This window comes from Pseudophryne corroboree, chromosome 8 (assembly GCF_028390025.1).
Source record: "Pseudophryne corroboree isolate aPseCor3 chromosome 8, aPseCor3.hap2, whole genome shotgun sequence".
Lineage (NCBI taxonomy): Eukaryota > Metazoa > Chordata > Amphibia > Anura > Myobatrachidae > Pseudophryne > Pseudophryne corroboree.
This window is the reverse complement of record NC_086451.1, coordinates 363796598-363814662: the sequence shown is the minus strand read 5'-3', so window position 1 is coordinate 363814662 and position 18065 is coordinate 363796598. Positions and strand designations below refer to the sequence as shown.

General features: G+C 45.4%; 1 protein-coding gene across 1 annotated transcript in view; it reads left to right on the top strand.

The window, feature by feature from the left end:
* Positions 1-18065, top strand: part of LOC134949141 (sodium- and chloride-dependent neutral and basic amino acid transporter B(0+)-like) — a 67877-nt gene that overhangs the window by 26279 nt on the left and 23533 nt on the right. Inside the window, exons 8-10 of the mRNA XM_063937547.1 lie at positions 5026-5254; positions 14509-14634; positions 16623-16741. Coding sequence (XP_063793617.1) covers positions 5026-5254; positions 14509-14634; positions 16623-16741 — 474 coding nt within the window. The remainder of the gene's footprint in view (positions 1-5025; positions 5255-14508; positions 14635-16622; positions 16742-18065) is intronic.

Sequence of the window (18065 nt, the reverse complement as noted above, 5' to 3'; positions counted from 1 at the left end):
AACCTCTTGAAGGGTTAATGGTCCCATTCCCCGCTTACAGGACATTGAGCTCCTGAGGGACCTATTCGCAAGCCCCACCACGGCGAGCGTACAGTCCCACAGCACGCCGCCACCCCTAACAGAGCCAGATGAATGAAGAGTGGTGAGTACTGAGCCTGATAGAGGCTATCAGAGATGTTCTGCATATTCCTGATAAGGTGTCAGAGGAGTGTGAGGAATCTTATTTGAATTTAAAAAGAAGTCCTCAGTCACTCTTCCTGCGTCAAAGGAATTGAATACCCTGTTTCTAAGAACCATGGGTTAATCCTGATAAGAAATTTAAGATCCCTAAAAGGTTACTCTCATCTTTTCCTTTTCCTCTGGAGGATAGGAAAAAAAGGGAAAATCCACCGACAGTGGACGCATCAGTCTCTAGGCTGTCACGTAAAATTGTATTGCCTGTTCCTGGTGCAGCCTCCCTGAAAGACACGGCTGATCGTAAAATTTAGACTACACTCAAATCATTGTACACAGCTGCTGGGGTGGCCCAAAGACCCACTATTGCATGTGCGTGGATCACTAAAGCCATTGCTAAATGGTCAGGTAACCTAATTGAGGGGTTAGATTCCTTATCTATGGGGGATGTTGTATTACTCCTGCAGCATATATAGGACTCTGCGAACTTTACGGTGGAAGCCATAAAGGAAATAGGCGTGCTTAACGCACGCACCACCACAATGGAAATGTCGGCACGCATGGGCTTGTGGCTACACCAGTGGACTGCTGACACGGATTCCAGGAAAGGCGTGGAAGGCCTACCATTCACAGGAGAGGCCTTGTTCGGAGATGAATTAGACAAATGGATCTCCACAGCTACTGAGGGTAAGTCTACGTTTCTTCCTTCCGCAGCCCCCCCAACCAAGAAGACTTATTCAGCTTCTAAGTTACAGTCCTTTCGGACAGCCAAGTTCAAGGGTAAATCCAGAGGTGCTTCTACGTCCTCCAGCAGCGCCAGAGGTAAACCATGCAAACCAGCAATAGCAGGTGCTCAGGAACAGAGCTCAGGCTCTGCTTCCTCAAAAACTTCAGCATGACGGTGGACCGCAATGCCTGGAAGGCTGTCAGGTGGTAGCACGCCTACAATTCTTCAGCCAGATCTGGTCAAATTCGTGCCAGGATCCCGGGGTCAGAAATCTTATTTCCCAGGGCTACAGACTGGAGTTCCAAGAACTCCCACCTCACAGATTCTTCAAATCAGGCTTGCCAGTTTCGCAAGAGGCAAGTATAACTTTACAACATGCCATCTAAAAACAGGTACAGACTCACATCATTGTTCCAGTTCCACCTCATCAGCTGAACAAGGGGTACAATTCCAACTTGTTTGTAGTACCGAAACCGGACAGTTCGGTAATACCAATATTGAACCTCAAGTCGTTGAACCCGTACTTACAAGTGTTCAACTTCAAGATGGAGTCTCTGAGAGTGGTGATCTCAGGTCTGGAGGAGAGGAGAGGGAATTCCTTCTGTGGTGGTTACAGACTTCTCACCTCGTCGAGGGTCGGAGGTTCAGAATTCAGAACTGGATTCTGCTAACCATAGACGCAAGCCTCAGAGGTTGGGGTGCAGTCACTCAGGGGGTGCAGTTTAAAGGAAGATGGTCCAGTCAGGAAGTGGTCCTTCCAATCAACATTCTGGAAATCAGGGCCATATAAAACGCCCTTCTGCAGGCCTCACATCTTCTTCAAGATTTGGCCATTCAGGTCCAGTCAGACAATGTGACAGCAGTAATGTACATAAACCGACAGGGCGGAACGAAAAGCAGAGCAGCAATGTAAGAGGTGTTAAGAATTCTCCTCTGGGCAGAGAGAAATGCTGTGGTGTTGTCAGCGGTCTTCATTCCAGGAGTAGACAACTGGGAAGCAGACTTCCTCAGCAGACACGAACTGCACCCGGGGGAGTGGGGCCTTCACCCAGAAGTGTTCAGGTGCTTGACAAGTCGATGGGGATATCCACAGATTGACATGATGGCCCCTCGTCTCAACAAGAAGCTCAAGTGGTATTGTTCCAGGTCGAGGGACCCACAGGTGGTGGAGGTAGAAGCCCTGATGACTCCATGGGTCTATCAGATGGTGTACGTGTTTCCTCCACTTCCTCTGATCCCAAGAATTCTATAGAAAATAAAAAGGGAAAAGGTTCAAACAATTCTAATTGCTCCGGACTGGCCAAGAAGGGCCTGGTATGCGGACCTTCTGGAGATGACCCTCAAAGATCCGTGGCCTCTACCTCTGCGCGAGGATCTTCTGCAACAGGGTCCGTTCATCTGTCAGGACTTACCGCGGCTACGTTTGATGGCATGGAAGTTGAATGGCTGATTCTAGCCAGGAGAGGGATCCCTAACAAGGTTATCCCCACTATGATCCAAGCCAGGAAGGGGGTAATGTCTAAGCATTACCACTGTATTTGGAAGAAATACGTCTCTTGGTGTGAGAGCAGAACATTTTCTGCGGTGGAATTCCATCTAGGACGTTTCCTGCTTTTTCTACAAGCAGGACTGGATGTGGGCCTACGTCTGGGCTCCATAAAAGTCCAGATTTCGACCTTGTCCATTTTCTTTCAGAAACAGTTGGCTTCTCTCCCGGAGGTCCAGATGTTCTTGAAAGGTGTTCTGCACATCCAACTTCCCTTTATGCCTCCCACGGCACCTTGGGATCTCGACGTGGTGCTGCATTTCCTCCATTCGGACTGGTTTCAGCCGTTACAGGAGGTGGACGTAAAATATCTTATGTGGAAGACTGTCACACTGTTGGCCTTGGCTTCAGCAAGACGTGTGTCGGAGCTGGTGGCTTTGTCTCACAAAGGTCCCTATTTAATTTTCCATGAAGACAGAGATGAACTCAGAACTCATCAGCAATTTCTTCCTAAGGTGGTGTCTGCGTTTCACATCAACCAACCTATTGTGGTTCCGGTTGTCCCTGACACCTCTGCTACTTCAAAGTCTTTGGATGTTGTGAGGGCTTTGAAGGTGTATGTGAAAAGAACAGCTCGTCACAGAAAGATGGACTTGCTGTTTGTTCTTTATGATCCCAATAAGATTGGGTGTCCTGCTTCAAAGCAGGTTATTGCACGCTGGATCAAACTTACTATCCAGCATGCTTATTCCACGGCAAGTTTGCCATGTCCAAAATCTGTACAGGCCCACTCTACTAGGTCGGTGGTTTCTTCCTGGGCTGCTGCCCGGGGTGTCTCGGCTTTACAGCTCTGCCGAGCAGCTACTTGGTCATGTTCGAACACGTTTGCTAAGTTCTACAAGTTCGATACTTTGGCCTTTGAGGACCTTCAGTTTGGTCAATCAGTTCTGCAGGAACCTCAGTACTCTCCCACCCGGTTTGGGAGCTTTGAAGCATCCCCATGGTACTAAATGGACCCCAGTATCCTCTAGGACGTAAGAGAAAATAGGATTTGAATTACCTACCGGTAAATCCTTTTCTTGTAGTCCGTAGAGGATACTGGGCGCCCTCCCAGTGCTTTGTTCTTCCTGCACTGTTACTTGGTTAAGTAATGTTGGTTCAGCCTGTTTCAAGTTTGGTTAGCTTGGCTTTCCTCTTGTTGTGTGTGCTGGTTCGGAATCTCACCACTATCCTTATCTATCCTTCTCTCAAAGTATGTCCATCTTCTCGGGCACAGTTTCCTGGACTGAGTCTGGTAGGAGGGGCATAGAGGGAGGAGCCAGCCCACACTATCAAATTCTTTAAGTGCCCATGGCTCCTAGTGGACCCGTCTATACCCCTTGGTGCTAAATGGGCCCCAGTATCATCTACGGACTATGAGAAAAGGATTTACCGGTAGGTAATTAAAATCCTATTATTTAGATCATATAACTATGTTATGCAGCAAACAGACTGCAAACACAATGCAATCAACTATTGGTTTTCACTTTATCATGTCAATTTTAAACAGTGACAGTAGTATGATTTTTTATTAGTGCTATTTTCGCACAACTTTCAGTAATCACTATAATCACATGAATTGAGTGTACACTATGTCTAGTTTCTTAATATTACATATACTGGGGGTCATTCCGAGTTGTTCGCTCGCAAGCTGCTTTTAGCAGCTTTGCACACGCTAAGCCGTCGCCTACTGGGAGTGAATCTTAGCTTCTTAAAATTGCGAACGAAAGATTCGCAATATTGCGATAAGACATCTCTGTGCAGTTTCTGAGTAACTCGAGACTTACTCGGCATCTGCGATCAGTTCAGTGCTTGTCGTTCCTGGTTTGACGTCACAAACACAGCCAGCGTTCTGCCAGACACTCCTCCGTTTCTCCAGCCACTCCCGCGTTTTTCCCAGAAACGGTAGCGTTTTTTCACACACACCCATAAAACGGCCAGTTTCCGCCCAGAAACACCCACTTCCTGTCAATCACATTACGATCACCAGAACGAAGAAAAAAACGTGAGTAAAATTCCTAACTGCATAGCAAATTTACTTGGCGCAGTCGCAGTGCGGACATTGCGCATGCGCACTAAGCGGAAAATCGCTGCAATGCGAATAAATTTACAGAGCAAACAACTCGGAATGACCCCCACTATAAGATCTGAAAAATGTCTCTAGAGTGTAATGTAATAAGCTCTATCCAATAGTTACCCATACATCAGCCAACACAACCCCAATGGGTATAATTATTCAGGTACCACTCTTGTTCATTGCCAAACTGATTTCTAGTATCACCTTAACCTCAGACTTGGGGATTTAAATGACCGTTACCTTTTGTTACTTCATGTTTTTTTGTTTGATACTCATTTGAATAGTATATGAAATGTGCTTTTATTCTGTGCCAGACAATAAAGCTTTGTCGAAAAAAAAAAATGAAAAAATAAATAAAATAAAAAATAATATATATATATATATATATATATATATATATATATAGTTCAATTATATGTTTTATATCTGAAAATTCCATAAACTTTCCTGGAATACTTTACTTATGATATCATCCACCATATAGACTTCTCTGACATTGTTTTTTTTTGCATGATGTTTTAGGTCTGGAAAGACGCTGCCACACAAATTTTCTTCTCACTGTCAACGGCATGGGGTGGACTGGTAGCACTTTCATCCTACAACAAATTTCACAACAACTGCTATGGAGACGCTATAATGGTGTGCATCACTAATTGTCTCACCAGTGTGTTTGCTGGCTTCGCCATCTTTTCTATACTGGGGCACATGGCATTCAAAGCACAGAAGGAAGTAAAGGATGTAGTGGATTCAGGTGAGCAAAAGAAAATAAGAATTTACTTACCGATAATTCTATTTCTCGTAGTCCGTAGTGGATGCTGGGAACTCTGTAAGGACCATGGGGAATAGCGGCTCCGCAGGAGACTGGGCACAAAAAGTAAAAGCTTTAGACTAGCTGGTGTGCACTGGCTCCTCCCCCTATGACCCTCCTCCAAGCCTCAGTTAAGATACTGTGCCCGGACGAGCGTACATAATAAGGAAGGATCTTGAATCCCGGGTAAGACTCATACCAGCCACACCAATCACACCGTACAACTCGTGATCTGAACCCAGTTAACAGTATGATAACCGTAGGAGCCTCTGAAAAGATGGCTTCCAACAATAAACAACCCGATTTGTTTGTAACAATAACTATATACAAGTATTGCAGACAATCCGCACTTGGGATGGGCGCCCAGCATCCACTACGGACTACGAGAAATAGAATTATCGGTAAGTAAATTCTTATTTTCTCTGACGTCCTAGTGGATGCTGGGAACTCCGTAAGGACCATGGGGATTATACCAAAGCTCCCAAACGGGCGGGAGAGTGCGGATGACTCTGCAGCACCGAATGAGAGAACTCCAGGTCCTCCTCAGCCAGGGTATCAAATTTGTAGAATTTAGCAAACGTGTTTGCCCCTGACCAAGTAGCTGCTCGGCAAAGTTGTAAAGCCGAGACCCCTCGGGCAGCCGCCCAAGATGAGCCCACCTTCCTTGTGGAATGGGCTTTAACAGATTTTGGCTGTGGCAGGCCTGCCACAGAATGTGCAAGTTGAATTGTACTACAAATCCAACGAGCAATCGTCTGCTTAGAAGCAGGAGCACCCAGCTTGTTGGGTGCATACAGTATAAACAGCGAGTCAGATTTTCTGACTCCAGCCGTCCTGGAAACATATATTTTCAGGGCCCTGACTACGTCCAGCAACTTGGAGTCCTCCAAGTCCCTAGTAGCCACAGGTACCACAATAGGTTGATTCATGTGAAACGCTGAAACCACCTTAGGGAGAAATTGAGGACGAGTCCTCAATTCCGCCCTATCCGAATGAAATATCAGGTAAGGGCTTTTATAGGATAAAGCCGCCAATTCTGATACGCGCCTGGCTGAAGCCAGGGCCAACAGCATTACCACTTTCCATGTGAGATATTGCAAATCCACTGTGGCAAGTGGTTCAAACCAATGTGATTTTAGGAACCCTAAAACTACATTGAGATCCCAAGGTGCCACTGGAGGCACAAAAGGAGGCTGTATATGCAGTACCCCTTTGACAAACGTCTGAACTTCAGGCACTGAAGCCAGTTCTTTCTGGAAGAAGATCGACAGGGCCGAAATTTGAACCTTAATGGATCCTAATTTTAGGCCCATAGACAATCCTGCTTGCAGGAAATGTAGGAAACGACCCAGTTGAAATTCCTCCGTAGGGGCCTTCTTGGCCTCACACCACGCAACATATTTTCGCCAAATGCGATGATAATGTTTTGCAGTTACATCCTTCCTGGCCTTGATCAGGGTAGGGATGACTTCATCTGGAATGCCTTTTTCCTTCAGGATCCGGCGTTCAACCGCCATGCCGTCAAACGCAGCCGCGGTAAGTCTTGGAACAGACAAGGTCCCTGCTGGAGCAGGTCCTTCCTTAGAGGTAGAGGCCACGGGTCCTCCGTGAGCATCTCTTGCAGCTCCGGGTACCAAGTTCTTCTTGGCCAATCCGGAGCCACGAGTATCGTTCTTACTCCTCTCCTTCTTATGATTCTAAGTACTTTTGGTATGAGAGGAAGAGGAGGGAACACATATACCGACTGGAAAACCCACGGAGTTACCAGAGCGTCCACCGCTATTGCCTGAGGGTCCCTTGACCTGGCGCAATATCTGTCCAGTTTCTTGTTGAGACGGGACGCCATCATGTCCACCTTTGGTTTTTCCCAACGGTTTACAATCACTTGGAAGACTTCTGGATGAAGTCCCCACTCCCCCGGGTGGAGGTCGTGTCTGCTGAGGAAGTCTGCTTCCCAGTTGTCCACTCCCGGAATGAACACTGCTGACAGTGCTATCACATGATTTTCCGCCCAGCGGAGAATCCTTGCAGCTTCTGCCATTGCCCTCCTGCTTCTTGTGCCGCCCTGTCTGTTTATGTGGGCGACAGCCGTGATGTTGTCCGACTGGATCAATACCGGTTGACCCTGAAGCAGAGGCCTTGCTTGACTTAGGGCATTGTAAATGGCCCTTAGCTTTAGGATATTTATGTGAAGAGACGTTTCCATGCTTGACCACAAGCCCTGGAAATTTCTTCCCTGTGTGACTGCTCCCCAGCCTCTCAGGCTGGCATCCGTGGTTACCAGCATCCAATCCTGAATGCCAAATCTGCGGCCCTCTAGAAGATGAGCCTTCTGTAACCACCACAGGAGAGATACCCTTGTCCTTGGAGATAGGGTTATCCGCTGATGCATCTGAAGATGCGATCCGGACCATTTGTCCAGCAGATCCCACTGAAAAGTTCTTGCATGGAATCTTCCGAATGGAATCGCTTCGTAAGAAGCCACCATTTTTCCCAGGACTCTCGTGCACTGATGCACTGACACTTGTCCTGGTTTTAGTAGGTTCCTGACTAGCTCGGATAACTCCCTGGCCTTCTCCTCCGGGAGAACCACCTTTTTCTGGACTGTGTCCAGAATCATCCCTAGGAACAGTAGACGTGTTGTTGGAATCAGCTGTGATTTTGGGATATTTAGAATCCACCCGTGCTGACGTAGCACTACCTGAGATAGTGCTACTCCGACCTCTAACTGTTCCCTGGACCTTGCCCTTATCAGGAGATCGTCCAAGTAAGGGATAATTAATACGCCTTTTCTTCGAAGAAGAATCATCATTTCGGCCATTACCTTGGTAAAGACCCGTGGTGCCGTGGACAATCCAAACGGCAGCGTCTGAAACTGATAATGACAGTTTTGTATCACAAACCTGAGGTACCCTTGGTGAAAAGGGTAGATTGGGACATGGAGATAAGCATCCTTGATGTCTAGAGATACCATATAGTCCCCTTCTTCCAGGTTCGCTATCACTGCTCTGAGTGACTCCATCTTGAATTTGAACCTTTTTATGTAAGTGTTCAAAGATTTTAGATTTAAAATTGGTCTCACCGAGCCGTCCGGATTCGGTACCACAAACAGCGTGGAATAATACCCCTTTCCCTGTTGTAGGAGGGGTACCTTGATTATCACCTGCTGGGAATACAGCTTGTGAATAGCTTCCAATACTGCCTCCCTGTCGGAGGGAGACGTTGGTAGAGCAGACTTCAGGAACCGGCGAGGGGGAGGCGTCTCGAATTCCAATTTGTACCCCTGTGATACTACCTGCAGGATCCAGGGGTCCACTTGCGAGTGAGCCCACTGCGCGCTGAAATTCTTGAGACGGCCCCCCACCGTGCCCGAGTCTGCTTGCAGAGCCCCAGCGTCATGCTGAGGACTTGGCAGAAGCGGAGGAGGGCTTCTGCTCCTGGGAAGAGGCTGCATGGTGCAGTCTTTTTCCCCTTCCTCTGCCCCGGGGCAGGAATGAGCGGCCTTTTTCCCTCTTGCCCTTATAGGGACGAAAGGACTGGGTTTGAAAAGACGGTGTCTTTTTCTGCTGAGAGGTGACCTGGGGTAAAAAGGTGGATTTTCCAGCCGTTGCCGTGGCCACCAGGTCCGATAGACCAACCCCAAATAACTCCTCCCCTTTATACGGCAATACTTCCATATGTCGTTTGGAATTCGCATCACCTGACCACTGTCGCGTCCATAACGTTCTTCTGGCAGAAATGGACATCGCACTTACTCTAGATGCCAGGGTGCAAATATCCCTCTGTGCATCTCGCATATATAGTAATGCATCCTTTAAATGCTCTATAGTTAATAATATACTGTCCCTATCCAGGGTATCAATATTTTCAGTCAGGGAATCCGACCAAGCCACTCCAGCGCTGCACATCCAGGCTGAGGCGATCGCTGGTCGCAGTATAACACCGGTATGTGTGTATATACCTTTTAAGATATTTTCCAGCCTTCTATCAGCTGGTTCCTTGAGAGCGGCCGTATCAGGAGACGGTAACGCCACTTGTTTTGATAAGCGTGTGAGCGCCTTATCTACCCTAGGGGGTGTTTCCCAACGTGCCCTAACCTCTGGCGGGAAAGGGTATAGTGCCAATAATTTATTAGAAATCAGCAGTTTTTTATCGGGGGAAACCCACGCTTTATCACACACCTCATTTAATTCATCTGACTCAGGAAAAACTACTGGTAGTTTTTTCACACCCCACATAATACCCTTTTTTGTGGTACTTGTAGTGTCAGAAATGTTCAATGCCTCCTTCATTGCCGTGATCATGTAACGTGTGGCCCTACTGGACATTACGTTTGTCTCGTCACCGTCGACACTGGATTCAGTATCCGTGTCAGTGTCTGTGTCGACCATCTGAGGTAACGGGCGTTTTAGCGCCCCTGACGGTGTCTGAGACGCCTGAACAGGCACTAATTGATTTGTCGGCTGTCTCATGTCGTCAACAGTTTTTTGCAAAGTGCTGACATTGTCACGTAATTCTTTAATTACTACCATCCAGTCAGGTGTCGACTCCCTAGGGGGTGACATCACTAACACAGGCAATTGCTCTGCTTCCACATCATTTTCCTCCTCATACATGTCGACACAATCGTACCGACACCCAGCACACACACAGGGAATGCTCTGATAGAGGACAGGACCCCACTAGCCCTTTGGGGAGACAGAGGGAGAGTTTGCCAGCACACACCAGAGCGCTATATATATACAGGGATAACCTTATATAAGTGTTACTCCCTTTATAGCTGCTGTATTATATATTAGCTGCCAATAGTGCCCCCCCTCTCTTGTTTTACCCTGTTTCTGTAGTGTAGTCTGCAGGGGAGAGTCAGGGAGCCGTCCTTCCAGCGGAGCTGTGAAAGAAAATGGCGCTTGTGTGCTGAGGAGAAAGGCTCCGCCCCCTTCACGGCGGCCTTTTCTCCCGCTTTTTTCAGGAAACTGGCAGGGGATAAATGCCTCCATATAGCCCAGGAGCTATATGTGATGCATTTTTTTTAGCCATATAAGGTTTTTATATCGTTTTTATTGCGTCTCAGGGCGCTCCCCCCCAGCGCCCTGCACCCTCAGTGACCGGAGTGTGAAGTGTGCTGAGAGCAATGGCGCACAGCTGCAGTGCTGTGCGCTACCTTATTTGAAGACAGGAACGTCTTCTGCCGCCGCTTTCTCCGGACCTCTTCGCTCTTCTGGCTCTGTAAGGGGGCCGGCGGCGCGGCTCCGGGACCCATCCAGGCTGAACCTGTGATCGTCCCTCTGGAGCTAATGTCCAGTAGCCAAGAAGCCCAATCCACTCTGCAGTCAGGTGAGTTCGCTTCTTCTCCCCTTAGTCCCACGATGCAGTGAGCCTGTTGCCAGCAGGACTCACTGAAAATAAAAAACCTATTTAAACTTTTACTTCTAAGCAGCTCAGGAGAGCCACCTAGCTTGCACCCTTCTCGTTCGGGCACAAAAATCTAACTGAGGCTTGGAGGAGGGTCATAGGGGGAGGAGCCAGTGCACACCAGCTAGTCTAAAGCTTTTACTTTTTGTGCCCAGTCTCCTGCGGAGCCGCTATTCCCCATGGTCCTTACGGAGTTCCCAGCATCCACTAGGACGTCAGAGAAACAAGCTTTTTTATATCATAACCAGTGATGGCTCCAGTGTGGCTGTAGCGCAGTTCACTGTTCAAATGTGCTAGTGAGTAAGTGAAAATAAAGCATGTAATACCACACATTCTGGACTATTGGGGAAGACCACCATAAAGTATTGAAGGACTGCTTCCAGCATGTAGGGTCTTTATTTAGACAGACTTAAAATAGTGACTGACTAGTTACTTGTTCCAGACCATGGTTTTAGGATTTCTCTCTGTGATCGCGGTCCAGTCAGCAACATTATGGATTGAGCGTGTGTCACACTGCCAACAGGTCACCCCAGGGCCCCCACATGTGGCTGCCGCTATGCACCCATGTTTCTGCTTGTACATGTGAACGCTGCTAGCATTCCTGGGGCAGCAGCAGCCCAGTGAGAACATATGCTAGATAAATGACAGTCAGAAGCTGATTGGTTAGTAGTTTATCATTCTTCACTTTGGAGCAGATGTACCAAGCCTTGGAGAGTGGAAATAGGTACTAACCAATCAGCTCCTGTCATTTTTCAGACACAGTCTGTAACATGGCAGTTAGGAGCTGATTGGCTGGTACTTTGTCTCTCTCCACTTTATCACTTTCCAAGGCTTTATACATTTCCCTCCTAGTCTATCTCCAATCTTTGATAAATCTCCCTCATAATGTCTACTCTCTCGTATTATGACTGCGCTACAGTATAGGTGAAAGTAGGGGAGATTATTCACATCATCTACAGTACGTTCACTTTTCCTGGTAGCTTGCTACTATAATTATCATCAACACTGAAAACAAACAGTACATGTAACCACAAATGTTATCACTGATTTAATATAAGCACATGAGGAGTATTTGAAGTTTACTTCTTCCTTTTTTTTTCACAAAAGGCTGACCTTTTCCCCTCCACCTGTTTCTCTTGTGTGACACATTTAAGCTATCACTGGCGCTACATTATATTTATCCAGGACTGGCACATTTATAAGAATGCAGCCTATCATATCACTAGAGATGTGCAGCGGACACTTTTTGGGTTTTGGTTTTGGATCTGGATCCCCGCTTGTGTTTTGGATCTGGATTGGTTTTGCCAAAACCACCCTTTTGGGTTTCGTTTTAGTTTTGGATCTGGATGATTTTTGAAAAAAACATAAAAACCGCTAAAATCACAGAATTTGGGGGTAATTTTGATCCTAAGTTATTATTAACCTCAACAACATTAATTTCCACTCATTTCCAGTCTATTCTGAACACCTCACACCTCACAATATTGTGTTTAGGCCAAAAGGTTGCATTGAGGTCGTTGGATGACTAAGCTAAGCGACACAAACACCTGGCCCATCTAGGAGTGTCACTGCAGTGTCAGACAGGATGGCAGTTTTAAAAACTAGGCCCCAAAGAGCACATAATGCAAAAAAAAAAAAAAAAGAGGTGCACCGAGGTCACTGGATGACTAAGCTAAGCAACACAAGTGGACGGCACGAACACCTGGCCCATCTAGGAGTGGCACTGCAGTGGCAGGCAGGATGGCATTTTTAAAATCTAGGCCCCAAAGAGCACATCATGCAAAGAAAAAAAAGAGGTGCAAGATGGAATTGTCTTGGGCCCTCCCACCCACCATGGCCCGCCCATATGTTGTTTAAACAGGACATGCACAGTTTAATAAACCCATCATTTCAGCAACAGGTGGTCCCCCTGGAAAAAGCTCGCCAAGTTTTCCGAATCATAGCTAGCTACAAACATATCACCTCCATATTTGATTACTTTTCACATTATGAGAAGAGGCAAGAGCAAGAGGAAGAGGACAGTGTCAAGAAGGTGATTAAAAATTACAGAGGCACACGAAATCAGGAACAACACACAGGCTTTCACCTCCACTATATTGGTGTGGAACAGAAATGACTTCAACCAAGCAAATATATCATTATTAATTACCACATTACTGGACAAACTGAAAAACTAGGGGCCAAAGCATCCAAAATTGTACCCCCTTCTCCATGTACAGGGATTAAGATAATCTCGGATTTAATGGTGGGATGCAAATAAACTGGTGTATACCACAGGATCAAGATTTGATATTTTCCTCTCCACGGAGTCTGGAGACTTATTTCGTGAAAATCTTGTGGGTTTCTTTTTTTCCATTTTTTTATTGCATTTTTTTTTACATATTTTGTGGCAGATGCTTTATTTTGGTTTTTCACAGTTCCCAGTTACACGCATGTGAGCATACCTGTGTGTCCCAGTTACATGCATGTGAGCATACCTGTGTGTCTTGTTTATTTTATTCATATTTTATTTTTAAATAAAGCAGCGCCTTAGATGTTTTAGCAGCCCCTCCTGAGTCCCCACATCAGCCCCGGATGGGGCAAGTTGAGTTCGGGTGGGTCCAGTAAAGTACTAAGCACGACCGTGCAGTACATTTTTTTGTTATTGAGCCCCAGCCCTAGTGGAGCTTACCACGCTACAGTCCAAACTCCTTTCATACTGTAAGTAGGACTGTGGGAGGAAGCATCTTCCTGGCTGTAAGCCACCATGAGACTCCATACTGGGCCTTATTCAGTAACTGTTTGTGGGCCAGTGTAATTTTATTTGATCAGCAGCACCCCAATATTTTACAGCATACAGGACCAGTGTGCTTTTAATTTTTAACAACTGCACCCCTGAATTTTTACAACATACAGTGCCAGCAGCAACCCTATATTTTACAGCATACAGGAGCAGCATGCTTTTAATTTTTAACAACTGCACCCATGAGTTTTTACAAAATACAGAGCCTGCAGAATCCTTATATTTTACAGCATACAGGAGCAGTGTGCTTTTAATTTTTAACAACTGCACCCCTGAATTTTTACAACACACAGGGCCAGCAGCACCCCTATATTTTAAAGGATGGACAGTGCCCCTACACCCTGTACAACACAGAGACAGCAAGGACAGCAACACCCATGTACATCTGCAGCCCTCAGCCGTAAAAGCACATTAAACACCAGTGACAGCCAAGACAGCACCCCTAACACTGCACAGGTACACCACAGTGACTGCAGCAGCAGCCGTACAGAGCACACACTAACCTCACCCGACGCCACCACCCACAGAGACAGACAGGAGTCTGTCTCCCTCACTCTCCAAGTCCGGAGAGAAAATGGCGGCGACGCGTGGCTGTTTATATTATAGGATCCAAATCCTGCAAGAATCTGACAGCGGGATGATGACGTTTTGCCTTGTTCTGGTTTCTGAGTCTGCGCGGAAGTCCCGAGCCGGACTCGTATCTGGGCTCGGAGCGTGAAGTTCGGGGGGGTTCGGTTCTCTGAGAACCGAACCCGCTCATCACTGCATATCACTGACGAAAGGATTGGTTAAATCAAAATACGATAACTTATTTCTGGCCTAAGCAGCAGTGGGCCTCTTAGTCCTCAAGGGCCCTGGTGCAATGCACCTGCTGCACCAATGGTAGTTCCACCTCTGGTAAAATGTATATGTGTCATGAATTAAGGAGGGCATATAGCAGCCTCACACTGAATAGCTGTCAGTAGATAAGTCACTTCATATGTGCTGTTTTCTTCTATTCTAGGATTTGCACTCGCATTCATCGCCTATCCAGAAGCATTGTCTCAATTGCCTGTGGCCCCACTATGGTCAATTCTATTCTTCTTCATGCTGCTAACCCTGGGTCTTGACTCCCAGTTTGCCTCTGTAGGTGAGTACAGATCTGTTGTCAGTAGTAGATACCTTATTATCAATGACAGTGTCTGCTGAGTGTTTTCCTGCTCAGAAAGCTGCTAATTTAAGCTGAACATTTTATTTATGGCTCTCTTTTGCTATGTTCATCAAATTATTAACTTTATTAAGATAATAGCAGAGCTATTATTAGCTGTCATGACTGGGATCCTTGTTTTAAAGTTGTTTCTGAGATTTCAAAAACCTTTTAATAAATGAACATTGGTGCAACAGGTACTGCTCATAGGCTGCATTATATTTTAAAAAGTTTGGTGTTCACGACGACATTTGAAAACCAACATTTTGTTTCAAATTTCAAAACTAATTTTACCTCAGCCAATGCATACTAGTGTGCTAACTGCAAAACACCAATAATTAGAGAAACTCAAAATTTGTCAAAATGATTTCCTAATCCCTAAATAGTATTCATAAATGCCCCAGCGATATTGCTAGTTATTAACGAAATGCTTACTGGGACAGTTTACAGTTGGCTGTAATTAGTGTTAACCCCTCAGGTGTTGAGTCATAGCTGCATAATGAGATTTATTGTATGTCCCTCCTTCATGAGTCAAACAAACCCATTTATGCTGTGGGAAATAGTACAGGTGTGATAATTCAGGATATGACACAACTTGTTCACTAGAGCACCTACTAATTCATGTCCCTGTGAAGCAAGGCAGCGTCATGTGATATTTGGTAACAAGTTACTAAAGACGTACTGCTCTCTGCTCCTGTATGCATATAGTGTGAGCAATGTTATCAAAATGGGACAGTCCGGAGGTACTGTGTGATCTACTGTACTGCATTCAAACATACAAAAGGGACATGTATTCAAGGGAGCTCCAATATGCCCTCACCCTCAGGATTAATTTAAGACTAAAGAAAGCAGTATTGTAGTAGAAAAACAGAAAGGCTGAAATGACTGAAGATGAGGATCCCATAGTAGGAGTGGGCTGGACTATATAATGATGTTTTTATTGTTCCCCGCATACTGTGTATTTATAAACCTGCAGCTGCAGTCATATTCTCTGCTATGCGCTAGCCACCAAGGATGTGGGTCTGCAACTTACGTTTTACCAAAAAAAAAAACATTGCGATTCCACATTTTTTTGGTGTTATTGACTCTACTCCGTAAGCCATGGGATCTTTTGTCTAACCAGAACTGCTGAGTGAGTCTCTTATAATCTCCCACATCTCCCCTCTCAGACACCGGTGGGAAGCAAGTTTACCTTTCACCGGAGCAAATTACTAGAGACAATAATGCATTAATTCCCCACTCCCTTTCCCATCAAAGACAGCTGGAGATCTAACACTATCTAATACAGTTAATAAAGAAGCTCATCTACAGATAGTTAAGTTAATGTGACATCACTTGCCCTTACCCTGTATGTGAGTCCACTAATCCACACCCAGTAATGCTGCCACTACCTGTTTTTTCTCTCTACACTTCCCTCCTAACGTTGCACCTGCTGCATAGTAGCTAGTAACAGTGAGAAGAGTGGACATAGCAGTTTAGTATAAACACTTGAGTTATTTTATGTATATTAGTCAACTGAATAATATCCAACCCATACCTCCCAACCTTCCCAATTTCAGTGGGACAGTCCTATTTTTAGGGCACTGTCCCACCCACAGGCCACACAACAGGGGCAACTGACTCTAATTTAAAGAATGTTGGGAGGTATAGTATGTAGAACCCTTGGCAAATATTGATGTCAAATACTGGCCTTACAAGGTCTACATGATGGATATACACCATGTTAGGGATAGCAGCTCACCAAGCCTTGCCTACAGTATACTGTACCTGTTATGTACTCAGATGCATCATCACAGCAGTGTGCTTTTCTTTAGAATTGTACATTTATATGTCTACTTCTAGTGAATGTGGTGTTGAGTTCTCTGTTAAAAACAGAAACCTTCTATAGATAAAGGATCCTGATTAAACAGATTGTGTATTTGCTTTGACAGAAACAATTACCACCACCATACATGATGCATATCCAAAAGTGATGAAGAAAATGCGAGGCGTTATCACTGTGGGAGCCTGCATTATGTTCTTCCTGCTCGGACTTGTGTGTGTCACTCAGGTACAAAACGCTTATGATATTCCATTTTCCTACTACGATCTCTGTTACATTTTGTGAAGTGATGGCTCTAGTGTTGTTGCACTTTAAAATGTTTGATGGTATTCCTGCCAAGTCTATTATTGCTCCTCCCACGAAGGCCTACATCCAGTGGTGAAGCCTAAAGCTGGGTACACAATGGGCGATACATCGGTCATTCGTGTATATTTCTAGTGGGTTGGCGAGTGTATACAAATGATATGTCTGTGAATGATGTTCACGGACATATCATGTTAGCCTTGTAGCACAGCCAATGGCCGATATATCCACAGATATACCAGAACATATCGCTGTGTATATGGGTAGTCCATTGACCGCCCGTACACTAGCTGCAGGGACTGACATCACAGCTTGGCGTGCACATACAAATGCCCACCCAGCTATGACGTCAGGACAACACATCGAGCGGCAGATTGGTAAGTGTATATGTGTACCTGCATCGGTTGCTCTGTCGGTCTAGACAGCGGGACCACTGACATCTCTCACCAGTATGCATCCAGAATTACAGCTGGGGATGAATGTCCAGAACCTTGCCATATGGGACAAGTTGAGAAGGAGAATTCCTCAGTCCACACATTGGGGCTTGTCGCTAAGGGGGAGATTTATCAAAGTTTGGAGAAAGATATATCAGAGAGAAATAAAGTGCTGACCAATCAGCTCGTCATTAGTCAAACACAGCTGGTAAAATGTCAGAAGCTGATTGGTTAGTACTTTATCTCTCTCCACTTTATCTCTCTTCATGATTTGATAAATATATTGAGACCACCTGGTGATGGTTTGCTGTTCCTTAATCGGTTTTCTTGACCCCCTAACTCCCCCAATCTTATAAAAATGCTAATACTGTATATATAAACCATCCACCAGGTGCTGCAGGATAATTGGTGATGCAGAAACACAGGGAGAGGTGTGGACAGGAAATCCGAAGCCGTTCTGATTTTTGTGGGATGTGGGGGTTAACATTACACTTTTAGTTTTGATGGACAGCTTAGTATGCATGTAAATGAAAATGAGACTACACAATTAATGAAAAACTATCAGTTGTCTTCTATAAATGGTCAGTGAAATAAGTTGGAATTATTCAACACAGAACCGTATTTATCTATACAGTATATCAGCATGTATTACCAATAAGTGCAAGGTCCAGTATTGTTTACTTTGAAAAGTGAGGCTGAGATCACAGCAATAGACATGTGTGACGTTGTTTTTTCCTGAAATAACCCAATGCAAACTAGTACTGAGCTCCACAAATGAAGTTATTGTATACAGTGCTGAACAAAGGATCTAATAG